Source organism: Mus pahari, chromosome 5 (genome assembly GCF_900095145.1).
Source record: "Mus pahari chromosome 5, PAHARI_EIJ_v1.1, whole genome shotgun sequence".
Lineage (NCBI taxonomy): Eukaryota > Metazoa > Chordata > Mammalia > Rodentia > Muridae > Mus > Mus pahari.
The window spans coordinates 52,517,835-52,538,419 of record NC_034594.1 but is presented as its reverse complement, the minus strand read 5'-3'; the positions used below and the strand labels follow the sequence as shown (position 1 = coordinate 52,538,419).

Below are 20,585 nucleotides of genomic sequence, written 5' to 3'. Positions count from 1 at the left end.
TGTGTGTGTGTGTCTGTGTGTGTGTGTGTGTGTGTGTGTGTGTGTGTCTGTGTGTATGGGGTGGGGCACTTCTAGGACCCTCCAGCCACCTCCCTCTGTTCTTGTGTCCCGGATCTGGCAGCTGGGGTAACTTCCTTCCGGGAGTCAGTGGCTGAGCTGTGATGTTGGCTCTGGCTCTAACCATCTGGGGGGACCTCTGCTTCCCAGAGTTGGATGGATGGGATCGGGTGGACCAGCCACTGAACTCAGGATGTCCCCTGGGCTGTAATTCTAGGAAATGGCCTGGGATGGCTGCCCACAGTGGCAGCAAATCTGGGGACTCAATGAATCCTGGGTATCTGGAGGCAGCCAAAGGTCTGTAGGTCTACCTTCCTCTCTCTAGAATCTAGAACGTAGGGATAAAGCTACCATGCTCAGGACTGCTTTGTGACTGCGGGAAATGCTGGCTACTTAAGATGTCAGAGCAGAGCTGTGTTAAGCAGCTTCACTGTCTCAGTGACATCACACTCTCCAGGGGTTGGGTCATTTTGTGAGACTCTTGTCTTTGCTTCATGCCTAGCAGATGACGGGTTGGCCTAGGCAGTGGGGTCAGGTGTACTCTGAGGCTGTGTGATAAAAAGTTTGGCTTCCAAACTGTACAAGGTAGCATACTTCTCATGTGGGCTGCTGTGGACCCTCCTCCTGAGAGTGACAAGGGGCCCTGAGAGCAGATCCAGTGACACAGATAAGCTGGTGAGGGAGGACTATCTAGGGTGCTCAGAGGCTATCACACACCCTGGCTACCACTAGGGCTCTCATGGAGGACACTGGTTTGTTCTGGGATACTCAAAGAACACCATAAAGTCACTTGAGAGATGATTTAATGGGAGCTAAGAGCACCTGTTTCTGTTCCTTAGAGATAAGATGGGCTTTCGTGGGGGATGGTAAGATCATAGTGGGAAGCTTTTGATTTCACGAGGAGCACCACTGGGCAAACCTGGCTGTGCCCATAAGGGCATGTTAAAATTCAGATTCTCAAGCCACTGAGATTTCTGTCTTTTGGGGGGAAGGTGGGGCCTGAAGCCAGGGTCTCCCTCTCTCTGTCCTTACCTTGTTCCCTTCCCCGGCCTTTTTTCTTTAACACAGGACCTCACTATATAGCCCAGGGTAGACCTGAACTTGCTTCAGTTCTGTGTTAGCCTCCCAAGGGAAGGCTGTCCATCCAGTCGTGGTATTTAGGGGATTCTTCAGAGGGCTTCTATCGCTTTCTGAAGGCCATTTGGTTAGGGTCATGCTTTGCACGTGTTCTTGTACCTACTGTTTCCAGGGCACTGTACATGGGCTAGGCTGCTTTATGAACTGACTTCAGGAGTATGTATATTGTGATGTGATACATATATATATATATATATATATATATATATATATATATATATATATATATGAAAAAGGTAACCAGGCACATGGTATGATGGTGCACATCTCTCATCCAAGCCCTTAGGAGGCAGAGGCGGGAGGATCAGGGCCATCACCTAGTGAGTTCAAGACCAGCCTGGGCTACATAAGATCTATTATCAAAAGATTTAAAAAAAAAAATCAAATGAAAAGAAAAATGTGTATAATTCACATAGCAAGTCTGTGATCTCATGGGGTTTGGTGCAGAACTGGTTTAAGTTAAATTTATTTTAGTAATTCACAAAATACTACAGATGGTGTTCAGATGGGTAGATGAAATCAAATTGGGCTGCTGTGGTGGTGGCTGGGTGGGGACAGAGATGTCGATGGGGGCTCCTTAACCCTTTCAGGAGCCTGGGCTTTGTTGGTTAGTTCTAGGAGGTTCCGTAGTGACAGGAGGGCCTTTGCAGTAGGCCCTGTAGACTGTGGTCTCCACCAATTTGGAAATTCAAGATATGGGATGCTTTTTCTAGCCCCTCCCTCCCGATCTTTAACAGGTTGTTAAAGTCCAAGGACCAAGGCTATAGCTTGAGGAGAGTGTGTGGCCTAGCAAGCCCAAGGCTCTGGGCTTGGTTTCTAGTCTGCAGAAACAAATGCTGGCATGTGACACTGGCTGCCCGCCTTGCTTGCCCTGCCGTGTCATCAGTGAAGGCAGGGCAGGGGACCTACTACTGGGCCCCAAGTCACAGCTTTTGTTCTTCCCTTTATATTTCCTCGATATTCTCAGGGAGCAGATGGCAATGGGAGGCCGGAAATGAGCTAGTATGTAATGGCTGGGGACAGTGGGAGCTGAAGAGACAGGTGGTCTTCCTCAGGCAGGCGCTCTTGCTCCTCAGCTGCAAGGACAGATCCAAAGTTGCTGCAGCCTTGAGCAATGGAAGCACCTAAGTGTCACAAAGGAGGGGATAGGAGGAATCTTCCAGAAGAGAAACTAAGTCCCCACTGGCTTAGGAATTATGGTGGAAGTTTCAGTTGCCATCCCAATAAGTCACAAACATAGAAGGACCTGTTGTCCCTCATGAGGCCGTCCTCTGGGATTTCACCTTTCAGGGCAAGCCAGGCATGTGCTGGGAACTTCCAGGCACCTGCCCATGTGTTGCTGAGTGGTTGGCCACACATCTGCCGGCTGAGGATGACAGTGGGCATCCTGAAAAAGTGAGACCCTCGGAAAAGTGGTCCTGACTCTTGCGACCACCACAGAGGGCAACCAAGGACACTAACAGCCGTGCAGGCGATTGCAGGCGCTCCTGTGCTCCTGTCAGACACCCACCGGCTTTCTGGGCAGCCTCACTCAGTCTGTGTCAAGGTTGCCGGGCCAGAAGCCAAAGCTGTTGGGACTCGTGTTCTCTGCCCAGAGTTCTGTCCGGGGCACCCCAGCCTGCTCTGTGACATATGGAGCCTTTTTGTTTTCTTCTTCTAAGTCACGGAAGTGTCCTGGTTCCTAGACTCTGCTTGGAGGTGGTGGGAGAAGGGGTGGGGAGGGGAGGGGGGAAAAAAACCCTTTCCACCTTACTGCGCGGCAGCTGGAGAGTTGTCGTCGTCGGACTGCTCTGCCTCCCGTTTGCTGGGAGTGGGAAAAATGTGGAAAATTTGGAGAAAGAAATCTCAGTCACTCACATAATGCTCCTTTCTCCCAAGGTCTGGTAGCCCTGCCCATCCCTTGTCCCTCGTCCCTTTGCTCTGGAGTGGTGGGATGGGGGTGGGGTGAAGGTGGGGGCTGACTCTCCCCTTGTTTTCTGGAGTTTGGAGCTGCCCTTGGTTGGGGACTGGGCTGGGAGGCTGGAGTCCAACCCCTGTGCTGGGGCAGGTTGAGCTTGGGGCTGGGTTGGGACTCCAAACAGGGCCGAGAAGGGCTGGGCTGGAGGGGAAGCCACCGTGATGTCATTCAAGAGCTGCATAGCTGCAGGATGATAAGTGAAACCCAGGGGACCCAGCTGGCTGGGATTACAGACAGGGTTTGATCCCACAGGCTTCCTACAAGCCAGAGGGAGCCTGAACCGAGAGGGGGAGAGAGCGAGCTAGAGTGGAGAGAGGGAGTGTGTGTGTGTGTGTGTGTGTGTGTGTGTGTGTGTGTGTGTGTGCAGGGCCAGTCAGCACTGGCTCCTCCCACCCCTGACAGTCCCAGGGAGCCTGAGGAGGACACTCAGCCTGAGAACTGTAGCCTGCCTGGCCAGGCAGGAAATTACTTTAAACTTGAAGCAGAGAGGACAAATCAGAGTGTTCCCACAGCCTTTCTCTGTGCATAGGGTAAGTGCGGCTGTTCGGCTGACCATGTGTGTCTTCTGGGTAGGTCTCTGCTGGACCTGGGGTGGGGGCTTTCTGCCTGGAGCCTAGGCGGGTGTGCGACTGTGCAGAGCCACCTCTAAGTGCACTGTGTCAACCTCCGGAGGCACTCTCTGGGACATGATAGGGCTGCAGCTTTTGGTGGAAAGGGTAGCTGGGTGGAGGAGCACGGTGGGTCTGAGCTGTCCGCTCTCTCTGGGAAATGGTCCATCTTGAGTCAGTTGGGGTGGGCAGAGAGAATGCTGTGGGAACCCACCATAGATTGCTTGTGAAGTGTTATTTGGGGGCACACCCCTATTTTGTAGTTGAAACTGTGAGATCCCTAGAGCTGACCCTAACGCTATTTTCTACGGCTTTCTCCCCGTCGTCATTGGCCACTCTGCTTTTTCTCTGGCCAGAGCCCTCTGAGTGCCCAGGCAGCATCCTGGCTTGGCAGAGGACTTGGTAGCTATTTTTACCATCTTGAATGTGCCTGGACTATCTGGTGCTCAAATAGGCGAGGGTGGGGAGTGGGTGCGCCAGGCTGGGGAGTCAGGTGCCAGGACTGCTCCTCGGGACAAGACAGGAGGAGTCTGGCCAGGGAAATTCACGTTTGTCCTGTAGACACTGCCCGATAGGTCATTTGCATTCTACAGAGGGTCCCTGCTTGGTGGAATTGAAAATGAAGGTCGCAGCCAGCACCTCCCATTTCCTCCCTCTGGAGGGCATGGCATGAATCCTGTTGGGATGGTTTGTGGGAACAGCACCTCAGCTCCTTCTTAAGGAAGGCCTGGGGACACATCTGTCACCATCATAGTACTAGACACTGTATATCGTATTGCCTTGAAGTTCTCGGGTTTCTGTCAGAGCGGGAGTGCCGTTCTCCTCCTCTTCTTCCTCCTGGGTACCATTATTCCAGCCATCTTCACTGCGAGCCATCATGGAGTCAGGAGCAGTAGACACAGAACCAGGTGTCACTTAGACATCTCTTTCCTCGCAGAGTGACCTTCAGCTCCCTTGAGCCTGTGAGCACCACTGTCAGCCCATAAAGCAGGAGAGAGGGTGCCTGTGGGCCTTTCAGCTCTAAGAGCCTGAGGCTTTTACAATGGTTCCCTTTTGCTCAGGTCTGAATTCAGCTACCCCTGAGTCTAGAGCAGTGGAGCCAGACAGGAGATGCCGTTTTTTTTTTTTTTTTTTTTTTCTTCTCTTCTTCCAAAGTTGACTTTTTATGGCCAGAACTCCAGATGCTGTCTCTGGACTCTGGATCACCCACCTCCTCTTAGTCTTTCTTTTGCTTCAGCAGGATGGGACAGCATCCCCACCCTTCCTGGATCCATGGAGGTGACTTTGTGTGTGATGTCCATGAGGCTATTCACATAGAGGGCAGAACTTTAACCCGTGTAGAGACCACAGCAACCCAGTCTTGTCCTCTCTTGCTTGTTTTCTATAAACATGAAGGTTCTTTCAAATGCACGCTGTTCAGGGTGATAAAAGAGACACACCCAGGCTCATCTGTCCCCTACCTATAGGAATCCAAGGGCAAGCTTGTCTACATCACACCAATGGGGCGCTCTCTTAGTGAGCCTAGATTACTGGCTGGTGAATCCCAGTGCCTTCTTTTTCCTGTTTCCCAGGCTGTGTCCCCTCTGTGGTTCCCTTCAGAGGTTTGGGTGTGGCCTTGCAACCTCTCTTTCTGCTGGTCCCTAGACCCCAGAGATTGCTCATTTCTCTGGAGAATTTCCCAGCATTCTCTACAGCCTGAGCTAACAGATGAGAAGCTTCTCATCTGAGCTGCAGGTGATAAGGTTACCCCAGGTAGAGGCCAGGCTGGCCACTGAGCCCAGGAGGTCCCTGCCACCCAGGCCAAGCCACCTCAGGAGCCCCTGATGATGTTGGGCCACAGGTAATGCTTCTCCTTGGTCTCATCTGTCTCCTGTAGGATGGCTAAAGCTCTTGGGCGGTAAGCTTCTAGATCTCTCAAAGGCTTGCATCCTGTCACTGCGGCCTCCTCTTCTGCATGGAGCTTGGGTTCTCCACACGAGTCCTGAGTGTGGAGAAGCAGCACCCCAACTTTTAGATGAACATGTCTTAACTTGGGGCCCATTGATAGACTTTAAAGTGCTCACTTACTCCCTAACCCATAGGCAAAATACATGTACGTTTAAAAAAAAAAATGTAGAATTTCATCAGATACCCAAGACGTCCTTGGCCTAGGAAGGTGATTGTCCTCTGGCCTGCAGTGTGACTCAGGAGGTCTACGAGTTAGGCTATGCTTAAGTCAGTTCACAAGCACTTGGTCTATGCTGTGAAAGAGGAGGAATTCCTGCTTTATGAATATACTCATTGTAGTGTTTTTAGGGAGGATCCTTTGGGAATGGCTTGAGGTCCACCTAGAACCTCCGATTGTCTACTGGGTTTTATGACAAAGACACTTGGCGATTGGCAGAATTATCCAAGTTTTGGGGGCTACTTAAATGTAAGGCAAGTAGGATTATGGGAGCGCCTGATATGTACAGGTTGTATTCTCCACAGAGATATCCTATAGGGTCACATTGAACTCCAATATTTAGAGATTCCATCCATATAGATCACATGGTGTCTGGCACCATGTGGGTACCAGTGCTAGACAGAGAAAAGCTAGAGGCCTTTCTTTGGGGGGAAATACTCAGATTCTTGGAGAAGACAGGCACGGTTGTCGGTAGTGGCCGTGCAGTGTGTGTTGGCTTCTTCACAGGGCAGGGCAGTGGACATGGGCTAACCCCTGGGAGGTTCCAAAGAAGCTGCTACTGGGTCTGAAGGAGGAGACTGAAGGGGCAGGAGCCTCAGGAACAGGGTGAGGAAGGGCCTTTGAGGATGAGGAACAGCATGTGTTGCATGCCAGAGAAGAGCACAGAAATAGCCCAGCAAGAATAGAGTGGAGGCCGTGCTGGGTGTTGAGGGCGACAAAGAGGAGGATTCAAAAGGCAGGCAGGGCCAGATGATAAAGGGTCTGGTGTGCCCATCAGGAGGGCTGGGCTTCACCCTCCTCATAAAGGGAGCTGCTGGAAAATGGAAAGCAGAGAATGGAGAGAGGAGAGAGTGTGCTTGGGTGTGCCGGGCCTTGCTCCAGGGGCTTAGCTCTTGAATGCTGCCACTCAGCAAACTCTTGAGTAAGCATCCAGACCCTCACATGCAGACCGGAGGCCGGCCGCTCCAAAGTGGCTTAAGTAGTTGATGCAAGCTGACGAGGCCGTTTTTAAGGCAGGGGCTGTTTTTCTGAGTGAAGGGAGTGCCTGCAGTGCCTGCTGTGGAGGATGGAGGAAGGCATACTTTCCCTCTGCTTCAGATCCACATCTCCCTGGCCCTCCCGGTCACTACCAGTCCCTGCTGCTGGTTACCACATGGTACCCATTCCGTGCCTCCGCCCTAGTCTTTAGCATCTCCATGGCTGGTCCAGAGTCTATGGAGAAAGGTGGAACACAGCCCAAGCTTGCTTCCCAGCTACCTCTTGGCCCAGCTTCACACACCACCTTTAATCTATCTCCCAGTGTTACTTTTCTTTCTTGAGACTCATTGTGTAGCCTAGGATAGCCCCAATTCAACATCCTCCTGCCTCATCAGCTACCTGAGTGCTGGGATTAGAACCTGTACTATCACACTGTGCCTCTGGTCTTACTTATAAGGAGCGCAGAATCCCCTCCACAAGGCTCTCTGTACCAGGGTCCCAGGTGAGCACAGCACCTCTTCCACTTGCATTGACTTCCTTGCCCATTAGGTGGTCAATGCTGCTTTGGGTAATGTTTTTCAATGAATCGTTATTTGCTTGACATGGACCCAAAGGACTTTTTATCACTCAGGGCCCCGTCAGTCCGGAAACCATTCACAAATCCTTCACTCCTGCAAACACCTGCTGGCTGCTCAGTTTCTCCTCCAGGGGGTCCTCCTTACAAAGGGGGTGACTTTCTCCAAGCCAGTCAGGCCAGCACCTCATACTCTCCAAGGCTGGGCTGTCTGTCTCCAGGGCTCAACAAGCAATAGCTCCCTGCTGCCCATTCGGATCCAAATCTCAGATCCCAAAGCTACAAATGGCATGTTTACAATGCTGAGCCCAGCCCTAGCTCGGGCCTCCCAGTAAGACTCCTTCAGATAGACCCAGGGATCAGCATTCCTCATAATCCCTGGAAAAGTCCTTACAAGCATCAGAATTAGAAGACACTCCCTAAACACTAGTTTAGTTTTAGCCCCCTCCACTCCTTCTCTCCTACTCTGTGCATCAGATGGATAGACGGACATGGACGTGCCTTGCTCTGTCTTCATCCTGGCCTCTGGTGATACTGTCTAAAGTGCCTGGCATGCATGCCTCCTCACAGGGTGCTGTTGGGAGAGAGCCTCAGCTCCTGGGTCCACATCCAAGTCAGCTGGGGGATTTTCCTCAGATCTTTCCAAAAAAAAAAAAACGGTGACTCGCCCTGCATCTGGATCCCTGCCCTGGAAGAGCAAGGGCCCCTTGGTGCATGCAACCAAGTCCAGCATCCAGGGCTGAGTCCCTCTCCCAGGAGCTGCTAGAATGAGCAAGGAGAGAGAGCCAGATGACATGACTCAAGCAAGCCCTTGGTTCCATTGTGAACTGGTCCACTGCCTGGAGAAACGCACAGGATACAGCCTGTGACAGCAGAGGCCAGCCAGCCTGCTCTGGAGCCTGGGGGCTTACTGCTCAGGACTGACAGCAACCTGAGCATCTGGTATTACTAATCTTTCTAGTTTGTTGTCACCTGACCAGGACCCATGACCCTTCCCAGCTAGACCCTTCTCTGCCAAATCTCTTTGAGTCATGAACTCCTGCCTATTTCAGGCAGAGTGATTTGAAATGCTTGTGTTGCTTGTGGTGACTCCTCAGCTAAGGAGCCTTAGTTCCCCTCCCCCCAAGTCCCCACAGGTCCCTCTCATCTCCCTACCATCGGTTTATCCCACCCCTACCCTCTAGTGTCTGCCTTTCTCTTTTGCCCTTCCTGCTTTGATGGATTGAAACCAGCCTTGTGTTCCGGCTTCTTGTGGTCCTGCTAAATAGGTTTTAATGTGACTGTGGTGGGAAGAGGGAGCCGGGGAGTGTGTGTCCTGGCATGGAGGCTGACAGCACTGACCTAGGTGTCCCTAAGAGGAGGAGGGAGGGTAAGAGTGCTCCACAGGTTGAGCAACCTCTTGCTGGGCCACCAGTGAAGCCCTGCTGGGTAGCAAGCATGTCCTTGCTTTTGCCCTTGTTACAAGGTAGAGGGCTACTCAGGGAAGGTTCTGTGGTCACTAGGAGGGTGGGGCCTCTTTGGCCAGCACTAGGCTGCCAGGAGCAAATAGCATCCTCCTGGAGAACAAGAAATGTTTGCATTTATTTATATTTAGCAAACAGAATTTAATTAAATAATTTACACCTCTTCGATTTTCTTCGTAAGACTCGGTGGCTTGACAGTTGATATTCCAGACGTTTCATCTAACAATAGCCCACGTGAGATAAGTTACACAGCAGAACAAGCTTAATATTGACATTTTCACAATCAATGAAGAGGGAGTGAGGCCTGGCTAGGAGGGGAAAGGAGTGGCCAGGATGGGCTGAGAAGTCAGGTGCTGAGGTGAGGATTAACCTGCGTGCTCCTGCCTGCCTCCTCCAGAACGCTCTCCTTGTTCAAACTCCTGGGTAGATGCTGGTACAGTCCAGATGTTCTCAGAATGGACCATCACCAGTGGCTCTCATGGCGGAGTGAAGATGTTTCAGGGTAGGGCAGGTGGGGCTGTGTAGCACCTATAGAGGAACCCAGGCCTGAGGGATGTGATGGCATCTGCTCTGTAGCCTCGATGGAGGGTCTGCAGCTGTCTAGGCTCACAGGAGGGAAGGCAACTCTTCCTGCCCACTGGCCAAAGGGACCTACCCTCCAGAGATCACCTCAGAGGTCCCTGTGAATGGTAGCTCTTTTAGTACTTGTCCCCTCTGGGTGCAACCAGTAAACGGAATCAGTTGTCAGAGAGACAGGGCCAGAGAGTGGCCAGAGGGGGAAGTCTCCTGTCCTCTACTTTACTCCTCTGGAGACAGGGGCAAGGAAGACAGAGGCATCCATACAGACTCCTTTAGGAATCTGGCCCAGGGGAGGCTGGTGTCATTCTCAGGCTATAGACCTGGGAACCTGGGCTATTGGGCAGAACTGCCCTGTACTCCTTAGGGCCAGTTACTTGTGTAGGTCCTAAAGCCTCCGTGGAAACCGGGGACAGAGTTGTAGGTCTATGGACCTGCAGGGCACGTGTGGAAGTGTTGGGCTGGGTTGTCTAGCCAGCATCTCTGAGAACTCTTGAGTGATGTGTGGTGGCCTGTGGCATGTGGGTCCTCGTCCACAGGAGCACTGACTGTGACATGCCTGTTTTGTGGTTGCCTGATCATTTGCTTTTGGCCATAAGCTTCTGTATGAGGGCTTGTTTTCAGTGGCTCTTATTTCTGGCCTGAGGGCTAATTCTTGGGTATAGCAAGATCATTTGTATTTCTTGAAGTGTTTGTGGCTTTAAATTTAAATATTTATTTTGGATTATTCCTGACTTTTATGTGTCCGTTCCCCACCCCTCTCTCTCCCCTTCCCTCTCTTGAGTTCCCTCTCTCCCTCCCTCCCTCCATTCCTCTTTCCCTCCTCGCTCTGGGTTTAAGTAAGTAATGTAAGAAAATAGTTGTGGAATCCAGATCTTATGCTTGTTAAAGTAAATTAGTTCTCACTGAGAGCCTGGCTTTAACAGGTACTGCATATTTTTACTGCGTCCTTGTGCCTGTCTCTGCCTCTGTTTCTCCATCTCTCCTGGAGTCGCAATCCTACCTGAGTCACAGGACTTGCAATACTGCGCGTGTCGAGTGCCTAGTAACATATCTCACACATGGAGATGGGCTCTGCCTTCTAGCAGAGCCTGACATTTGGGCATGTACGCAGAACCCACTCCCCCACTGTGCTTCTCTGCCTTCTGTGAGCACCTGGTATGGGCACATCTCGCTATGTCTGACTGACTGACTGACTGACTTCCGTGGCATGTGTATGACTCTTTTGTCTGGCTTTGTGTGTGACCGTGGGGCCCTGGCTGGAGTTAGTGCAGCTTCTGGAAGGTGCCTTTTCCTTTGCCACCTAGGGTCCGGGCCTAGGGAGAGTGGGAAGGAGGCGTGTGGGGGGTGGGGGGAAGGGGGGAGCGCTGGAGCTGGGCTGTGGACTCCTTAGGGTGTGAAGTCATTGAACTGCCCGGGCAGGGGCGGGGCAGCTTCTGAGTCAGCCCTCTGGCCCCAAGCCACAAACACGGTTGGTCACTTTTTCCTTTCAGAGAAAGTGTTACCCTTGGGAGGGTCCCCAGAGCTGTCTGCAGGCAAAAGGGCACCCCTAAGACCTCATACCGAAGGCCTACTGCTCAGGCCTAGCCCTGGCACCCCTCCCCTACCCTACTCTGTAGGGACAGAACTTTTCCTGTTTGGCAAGGGTACTGAAGTCCAGCCTTCCCATTCAGGGAGCTGCAGGGATCTGAAGGCTCATTTGGGGGTGGGGGTGGGGGCGGGGGNGGGGGTGGGGGCGGTCCTTAATCCTACTCTGATTCTCCTTCCTTTCCTTAGAGGCCAAGATATCCTGCATTAAGCCTGCTGGTAATGGGCTAGGGGTCTATGAGGATGGAACAGTGTTCTGGGGGAAATATGGAGAAACTTCTGGAAATGTGACAGTGGGCGGGAAGAATGGCATTGTCTGAACTGTTTCAGCAAATTCTTTGTGTTAAGCTAAACTGCTGAAGGCGAGGGCCAGTTTGCCTAACTGTGACTCCGCAGCCCAACACTGAGCATGGGTGGATCCTGCCCAGTCCCCTACTGCTGCTGGCACTCTCCAGCTCCTCTTGCATGCCCCTCCATGTCTTCCTGCCGTCCTCCAGGACTCTCCTTGGCTCCCCAGCTTGAAGGTTGTCTTCAGGGAAGGTCTGAGTCTCCGTACTTAAACCTTCTATTTGAGGAAATGCCTCTCCTGGCCTTGCTGGCTCCAGTCCAGGGCAGGACTCCTGGAATGGGAGTAGAGGCAGCTTCCTGAAGTGGGTACTGTAAGGGGCTGAGCAGGCTCAGGATGTCCCCTTTCAGTAATGAATGGTGCTCATGGTAACAGAAGTCCTGCCTCCCACTAGCTGACGTCTTACCATGATACCAGAGCAGGGCATTAACTCACTCAGCTGTAAGTGCATTGAGTTCAGTGACTAGGGCCTGGGCTGGCTTACACGGCTCAACATGATTCCATTACTGTCTTCATCTTATTCTCTCTCTCTCTCTCTCTCTCTCTCTCTCTCTCTCTCTCTCTCTCTCTCTCTGTGTGTGTGTGTGTATACATGTGTGTGTGCATGTGCACATGGAAAGCAATGGACAACACCGAGTGTCTCTTCCTTAATCTATCTCTACCTTATTATTTGAAACAGAGCCTTTCACTAGACTGGTAGTAGCTTGCCTATTTAATTTGGCTGACCCAGGGCTTTATCTATCTCTGGCTTTTTTTTTTTTCTTTTTCTTTTACGTGAGCTCTGAGGATTGAACTCAGCTCCCCATTCTTGTGCAGCGAATGCTTTATGCATTGAGCCATCTCCCTAGCCTCTCACCCTCATATTAAAAGAAGGTTGCTAGGGTCCATGGAGTAATGCATGCCTCTCTGGTTTGGAAGCTGGCGGTGTACCACAGCTGGGCACGGACCTGCTCTGGTCAGTCTTATGCTCTACCTTGCTTGAAGCTGAGTGCTAGTGAAGACTCCCCACCAGAAACCTGGCTGGGGTGTCGGTGCACTCCCCTTTGCCATCCGCAGGGTAGTGAGAAGAGGTTTGGGGTTCAGGGGATGGGGATTTTTTTTAGCTCCTTTTGGGGGATTATGATTGATGAGTGCACCTTGCTGACATGCTGCCTGCTGTCCCTGCAGAAGTGGTGGGACACACCCAAGGGCCGCTGGATGGGAGCCTGTACGCCAAAGTGAAGAAGAAGGATTCCCTGAATGGCAGTTCGGGGCCTGTCACTACTGCACGGCCTGCCCTGTCAGCCACTCCCAACCACGTGGAACACACCCTGTCTGTGAGCAGCGACTCTGGCAACTCCACAGCTTCCACTAAGACAGACAAGACCGATGAGCCAGTCTCTGGGGCTACCACTGCCCCTGCTTCCCTGAGTCCTCAGGAGAAGAAAGAGCTGGACCGCCTACTAAGTGGCTTTGGCGTGGATAGAGAGAAGCAAGGCGCCATGTACCGGGCTCAGCAACTCAGATCCCACCCAGGCGGGGGCCCGACTGTGCCCTCCCCTGGCCGCCACATTGTCCCAGCCCAGGTTCATGTCAATGGTGGTGCCCTGGCATCTGAGCGGGAGACAGATATTCTAGATGATGAGCTGCCCATCCAGGACGGGCAGAGTGGGGGCAGCATGGGAACGCTGTCCTCCCTGGATGGGGTCACCAACACCAGTGAAGGTGGTTACCCAGAGACCCTGTCCTCACTGACCAATGGTCTGGACAAACCCTATTCCACAGAACCTGTGCTCAACGGCGGAGGCTACCCCTACGAGGCTGCCAACCGGGTGATTCCTGTCCACAGTAGTCACTCGGCCCCCATTCGACCCTCCTACTCTGCCCAGGAGGGTTTAGCTGGCTACCAGCGTGAGGGACCCCACCCAGCCTGGTCACAGCAAGTGACCAGCGCCCACTGTGGCTGTGACCCCAGTGGTCTATTCCGATCCCAGTCCTTTCCAGATGTGGAGCCCCAGCTGCCCCAAGCTCCAACCCGTGGGGGCAGCAGCCGAGAGGCTGTGCAGAGGGGTCTGAATTCATGGCAGCAGCAGCAGCCCCACCCACCTCCCCGCCAGCAGGAGAGATCCCCACTGCAGAGTCTTGCCCGCAGCAAGCCTAGCCCCCAGCTGTCAGCAGAGACCCCCGTAGCCGCTCTCCCAGAGTTCCCAAGGGCAGCGTCCCAGCAGGAGATTGAGCAGTCCATCGAAACCCTCAATATGTTGATGCTGGACCTGGAGCCAGCCTCAGCGGCTGCCCCTCTCCATAAATCCCAGAGTGTCCCTGGGGCCTGGCCAGGGGCTTCCCCACTCTCTTCCCAGCCCCTCTTGGGGTCTTCCCGCCAGTCCCACCCACTGACCCAGTCCCGATCTGGCTATATCCCCAGTGGGCATTCTCTGGGAACCCCGGAGCTGGTCTCTTCTGGCAGGTCTTATTCACCTTACGATTATCAACTGCATCCAGCTGGTTCCAACCAGAGTTTCCGTCCAAAAAGTCCAGCCTCTTCCACCTTCCTTCCAAGCCCTCATAGCTCTGCAGGGCCTCAGGAGCCCCCAGCCTCTCTCCCTGGTCTCATCGCTCAGCCCCAGCTCCCACCGAAGGAAACTATGTCAGATCCCTCCCGGACTCCAGAGGAAGAGCCGCTGAACCTGGAAGGGCTGGTAGCCCATCGGGTAGCAGGTAACAGCTTTGGAGACCTGGGAAACCTCCCCCTATTCCCCCTCCCCTCCCCCGTTTGGTCTCTGTCTACTAGAGGAGAGGGAGAGGGGAACACAGTAGAGGCTAGGGGCCTTTGACAACACGGTTTCAGCCTGGGGAGGTCTTAGGAGTGTGCGCTCAGCCATCTTTCCTGTAAAGATTATTTATTAGGCACCGAGCCAGGCATTGGGACTCAAAGATCAGTGTCTCTCCATGTCTCGGGGACTTTGCAGTTTGGTCAGGTAATAGGTACACAGATGGTTTTAACAGAGGGCAAATTATGTGGTAACGGAAGAGCCAAGGTCCCAGTACAAAGCTTACCACCTAAGTCAATCAGGGAAGGCTTTCTGGAGGCAGTGACTTGGGGGATGTACCAGACTCTGCCACCACTAAAATGCTCACTGCCCCCGAAGTTCAGAGCCTTGGGACAGTGGTAGAGAAGTGGGCGGAGGGGCGATTTTAGGTGTTATTTCCCTCTAAGCTCTTCCCAGGAGGCCTGTGAGAGTCCCTGAAACAGCAGGGCTCTGTCTGATGTTCACCATGATGGGGACTTCAGGAGTCTTGTCCTTGGCAAGACTAAGGTCCTCCTTGCTCAGCTGTTCTGTTAAGTTCTTGCTGAGTCCTACTCTGCCTGGGTGACTCCAGAGAGAGAGATCCGCAGAGGAACCTGCTGAGGGGAAAGGCCAGGAAAGAGTCAGTGGTCAGGGACGGTGTCCGGAGGGACGGCTGTGAGAAGCCCACAGCTCCAGTTTGCGATGCCTCTGCTCGCAGCCAAAGTGGGTAGGAAATCCTGCACCCAACAAAATGGTTACCTTGGTTGTGAGGGGGAAACCCAGGCTGGGGTGGCCCAGAGAGTGCACTGGTGTGCAGTCTTGTGAGCCGTCTGTCTGTCTGCTCACAGGGTGGGGCGTCTTGAGGAAGAAGGGGAAGCCAGGCATCTGCCTCTGTCCTCAGCTCCTTTTCCTAAATTTAGGGCCAGCTGAGTCACCATGCCAGCTGCAAGGCAGGAGGAGACGCCCTCCCTGGAAAGGGTAGATGTTGGTTTGGGGGTGCAGTTCGGCAAACCAGTTGCTCTTGGGTTGGGCTCAGGGCTGGGTATGGGGGTGGAGACACCCACCTCCTGAACCTCAGCATGAAGAACCCGCTCCCCCAACACCTTCCGGCTTCCACTCTTTGGTAGCTTTCAGTGGGCCCGAGGGGCCTCGCCTCTGTGGAGAGCTGTTTTTCCAGACTTTGCTTTACTAGAGCAAAGTCTGAGACCTGTAGCTCTGTGACTCTGGGGCAAAGTCCTCAGTGTGGTGGTCCAGATGGGGCATCTGACCTAGGCTACCCTCTCGCTCACTCCGTCAGCTGGAACTCTCTCCTACCAGCTTTACCTTAGAGAGAGGAGGGCCACCCCAGGTCCCCAGTGTGTCATTCTCCCGGTGTTTATACAGCAGTGGCAGGCTCTGAAGGACAGTGGCACCCCAGTGTAATGATGAGCAGATCTAGGGGACTTCTGGACAGAAGGGGCAGGTTGGATGTGCAACCTCTTCTGGAACCCTGCCCCATATCTTGCTAATGGCCTTGGAGGAGGGCCATCTTGGAGTGGGTCTCTATTCAGGCTCACTCTCCTTCCAGCGTCTGGAAGTTTCACTGCCCACTTCTATATCCCATAGCCACTCAGGTGTTGGTTGCTTTGAAGTCACAGGGAGGAGGAAGAATATTGTTGGCACCATGTCTCTGTTCCTTACCTTGTTGCCAATCTCCATCAACTACGAGTGACTGACTCAGCCAGGAAATTGGCTGGGCTGCACAAAGGGGGCAGTTTTACGCAGCCACTGAAGCTATACAATTCCCCTTTTGATCCATGCTCCATATGAACAGATTTCTTGTGCTGGAAAGGTCTGCTTTCACAGTGTCCTGAGCATCCTTTTAGCGGCTCTTCATCACTTATATAGGCAAAAGCCCAGGAAGAACCAATGTGTAGAACATTGTGGGAGCCAGGGTGAATAGACTTCCAGCACACGGCCACTCTCTGCTTCTTGTACATTCTGCTACAAGGAGCTAAAGCATAAGAATCGGTTGAGTTACCTGGGAAGCTCAGATTGGGAGAGCCTTCCTAAGGCCATGGCCTTGACCTGGTTTCTCCTGTAGTTTACTCTTCCATCTTCATTCTGCTCCTTGGCTGGTCTCCATGCCCCAGTATCGTGTCCTGATTCATTGTGTGTGGACCCAGCCACCCCTCCTGTCTCTCCATGTTAAACTCTCAGAATGTAGCAGCGGTTTAACTAGAAACCTAAAAGGGCAAACAAAATAAATATAGTGATCCGCTGTCGCCACTGTCATCCGACATTGGATTGGATATCCCAACCAGGGCACTAAGATGAAAAAAAGAAAATAAGAATCTGAGGTGTGTGTGTGTGGGGGGTCTGTCCAAGTGAGGTATCTCATGCTATGGATTCTGTGATTGGTTGGATCTGTATCTGGTGCCTCTAGAGGTGGAGATTTTAGCGCACATTAGAAGACAGATGTGTATCTTATCCTTAAGGAGTCAGGTTTAAGAGAGAGCTCGAATTTTATTTAGGATGAAGCTATCTGTAATGAGAAGCTCAGTGGTGAGAGCTTGCCTAGCAAGCACAAGGCTCTGGGTTGGGTCCTCAGCTCTTGGGGAAAAAAAAAGAATTATGGAAACAGGTCTGTGAGAGAGAAATGAAGAGATGATTACTGTCTAGAGATGTTGGGAGGTGTTGGTGGCCAGTGGAATATGGTATACAGTTCCGCCATGATGAGTGTAGCTTTGAAAGAGAGTGAGTTTTCTGGAGGGAGTGGGTTCACAGTAGGGCAGAAGACATGTTGGCAGAATGGTGAGCGGTTACAGGAACAGGGAGGGCAGCTGCCCGCCTGTCTCAGGATGTGTTGAGCATGACCTAAGAAGTCACGAGGGAGTTTAGTCTAGAGAATGATCTGTCGTTCTGGAGATGTGTCTGGTATGCCCTAGCAAGAAAAGGCAGAAAGGCAGGAATGACTTCGATATGGAGGATGCGAGGTGCTCATCAGATAGCTCTGGCGGTGGAGTCCTGGGTTAGAGTACTGGCTTCAGGCACGGATGAGACGAGATGATGCCATGCACACCGAGGAAGCCCAGCCAGTGGCTTACAGGTGGACCAGTGCGGAGGCATGTATTCAGGCAGCGGCTCTCAACCTGCTGGTTGTGAGACTGAATGACCCTTTAACAGGGTTTCATATCCGATACCCTGCACATCAGAAGATATTTACATTACAAGTTATATTACATTACATTATAGTTAGGTAGTAGCAATGAAAATAATCTTATGGTGGGGGGGGTCGTCACCACGACATGAGGAACTGTATTAAAGGATTGCAGCATTAGAACAGTTGAGAACCACTGGTCCATGGCTTTGTGAACAGAAGAGTTCAGACCCCCCCCTTAACGCAGGGCAAGGGGGGAGGGGCTGATGTGATAGGAAGTGATTGCAGGATTCAGTTTGAGATGAGGGAGGCTCTCCAGGTACAGCTGCATGGCTTGAAAGGCTGTAGATTCCAGAATCTTCCCAAGGGCGGAGGTTAATGCTGTGAACTTGGAGGAGGTCTGTGTGATTGGGCATGGAGAGAGAGAACGCAGGAAAGGGGTCACAAGGGAAGCGAAGGTGTGGCAGAATCTAAGTCTGAGTGCTCGGGGTGGTGACGGGAGCCTGGTTGCAGTGTGTCTTTCAAAGTCAAGATGGGAAAGGAGAGAGGGTGAGGGTGAGATCATGGGGTGGGGGTGGGGAGAGAACCCATCCAGGCTGGCCAATTAGGTAGACTGGGGATTTTCAAAGGCATATTTTCAGTTGAGTGCTGGTGACAGAAGCCAGACCCGTGAGGCGGTGGGAGGGGAGTGAAGACAGCTTGGCAGCTACTCTTTGGAGTGGTTTTACATGAAGGGGGGCGGGGGGGTCGTTGAGGTGTGGAGCAAGGCATCGGAAGCCTTCTGTAATGGTCGATGTCATGAGAATGTTTTTAGGTAGAGATGGAGGGGAGCTGAAGGTGGATGTAGGCAGAGGAAGTGATAAGACAGAAGGAATTTCGCAGAAGAGGCGTCTGGGAGCCCAGTAGGCATCGGGCTCATCTTAAAAGTCTGGCTACTTCTTCACGAAACCAAAGGGGGTGAAGAAAAATGGGGTGGGAACCTGACATCCAGCGTTTGGGCTCAGGTTGAGAAACAGCTTATATAGTTCATTCTGCATCCAGGGCTGAGATTAATGCCTATGCAGCTCATCCTTCAACGTGAGCTTTAATCTGGGCTGATTGGTAGTCTAGGATCTTGGAAACTATTGACAACAAATAAAATCTTTCCCCTCATGGCAGAAAGGACCACTAAAGTATTACAACATTTTAGGTGGAAGCTTAGATGCCTTAGAGATAAAGCAGAGAGGTGCCTGAGGGAAGAGGAAGATGGGCGGGAGCTTGGGATGGTCGGGAAGGCTTCACTGGGCAGCGAGGGGCTGTGTTATCTGGAGCGGCCTGTGTAAAGCTCCTGCAGCGTGGGTGTGATTCCAATGGCTACAACAGAGTGGCCCACACGAGCTCTTAGAGGTAATGGAAATGAAGCGGAACTTAAGTTTGGTCTGGCAGGTGATTCTAAGAACTTAGAGTTTTCATGTGTGGGCGTGTGTGTGTTCTGAGAAGCCTTAGAAAGAATCCAAACAGTGACATCACTTGGCTTCTTCTAAAAGGATCTGTGCGGCCAAGATGGGAGGAGGGAGGCCCTTTCAGAGGTGGCTGCTATTGATCAGCACGGAAGAAAGCACGGAGATGGGAGGAAAATGGTAGACTGTTTTGAGAGGTTCAGCTGGGAAGATTTACAAACCAGCTAGATGTGGAACATAAGAGGAAAAGAAATGAACAAAGGCAGGTCTTCATCCTGAACAGCTAAACAATAGAGGTGTTCCTGGGTGACGAGGGAACATGGGAGGAGCTGGCTTAGAAGGAATTCAGTGTGAGGTACCCATGAGGCATCTGAGAAGGTCAGATTCTAATAGCCAGTGACTCACGGAAGAGCTTAGCAAGGCTGGGAGGAGGCAACCAGACAGAATGGACATGGGGAGTTACCAGCCACTGGCACAGACCGTGAGACACAACGGCAGCTTGTTAATCAGGAAGGAGAGGATAGTGCAATGTAGAGGGGCCTTCTACAGCATCCTGCAGGTTTATCCCAAGGCCTCTACTAGTGGTACCCAGTGACTTTGGGCAGGAGCTAGAAGGATGAGGGCACGGGGGTGGAGGGTGGTGGAAGATGGTTCAGGCTAGTGTGATGGAGGTACAAAGGGCTGAGGGATGCAAGGGATGTGACCTTGGTTCCCAGATTGGGAGGCTGTCCTGGGTTTAGAAGGGGCGGGTGCCCTTGAGAGAAGGTGGGGCTTTGGATGGTGTTAGGGTGACATGGGGAGTAATGGAACTCCAGGCCCCAGACTGCCTGCCACCTCCTCTCTCTACTGGGGTTAGAAGGGAAAGCCACCTGCTCTTCGGTGGAGCAGAGGTCCTGTACCACCCTGTCTTCTTGTCTCCCTCCTTTCCCACCTCCCTCCAATGTGTGGCCCCATCCTGGAGTCGGAACAATGACTAACCCTGATTTTTTTTCTTTGTTTTTTTTTTTTTTTTTTTTTTTTTTTTTTTTTTTTTTTTTTTTTTTTTTCTTTTACGTGTTGTTTAATTTTTTGTCCCCTTGCCTTCTCAATGTGTCCCGTGTCCACCTGTCCCCTGTGCCATTGGTGGGTGCTCTCTCTGCCTGGTGCCTCCCCTTCCTGCTGGCNTTTTTTTTTTTTTTTTTTTTTTTTTTTTTTTTTTTTGTTGTTGTTGTTGTTCTGTTTCGTGTTGTTTAATGCCTTGTCCCCTTGCCTTCTCAATGTGTCCCGTGTCCACCTGTCCCCTGTGCCATTGGTGGGTGCTCTCTCTGCCTGGTGCCTCCCCTTCCTGCTGGCTCCCCTGGGGTGTGGGTGGACAGTGTACAATGCCAGACTGCAGAGCCTGAGGCAGAGCCGTGGCTTCCGACCCTCTCCCCACTGGCGCCGGTCTGCCTCCCTTTCTGGTGGGTTCCTCTGAGTCTCCTCCTCTGAAGCTCTGGGCCCTTGCTTTAGCTCCCAGCTTCTCTCCCATCCTTGTCCCCATGAGATTCCTTCCAAACCTCTCCCCTCCTTTCTTTCCTGCCTAGGCCCTCCCTCCCTCCTGCTTGGCTGAAGGCCTGATGCTTTTAGCTTGGCCTTGCCTGCTGAGCCCAGGCTCGGAAGCGGTTAGGGGACCTTTCGGAGTGCCCTGTGGAAGATGATGGCCTTTCCAGTGAGGGTCCCAGCTTATCCTCAGCCACCCTGGATGGGATGGTTTGGCCTTCAGGGCCAAGACTCAGAAAGAGTCAGACTATGTGTTCCCTGGGACGACTCCATG

At 52.4% G+C, this 20,585-nt stretch overlaps 1 protein-coding gene across 14 annotated transcripts in view; it reads left to right on the top strand.

Moving 5' to 3' along the window:
- The window catches only part of Tns1 (tensin 1), a 213,641-nt gene that overhangs the window by 156,879 nt on the left and 36,177 nt on the right, over positions 1 to 20,585 (top strand). For 12 of the 14 annotated variants that reach the window (XM_029539335.1, XM_029539334.1, XM_029539333.1 and 9 more), the window contains 2 exons: positions 12,615 to 14,144; positions 20,149 to 20,232. In XM_029539335.1, the coding sequence (XP_029395195.1) occupies positions 12,615 to 14,144; positions 20,149 to 20,232 (1,614 nt within the window). The remainder of the gene's footprint in view (positions 1 to 12,614; positions 14,145 to 20,148; positions 20,233 to 20,585) is intronic. The other 2 variants (XM_021197450.2, XM_029539336.1) reach the window with 1 other exon arrangement.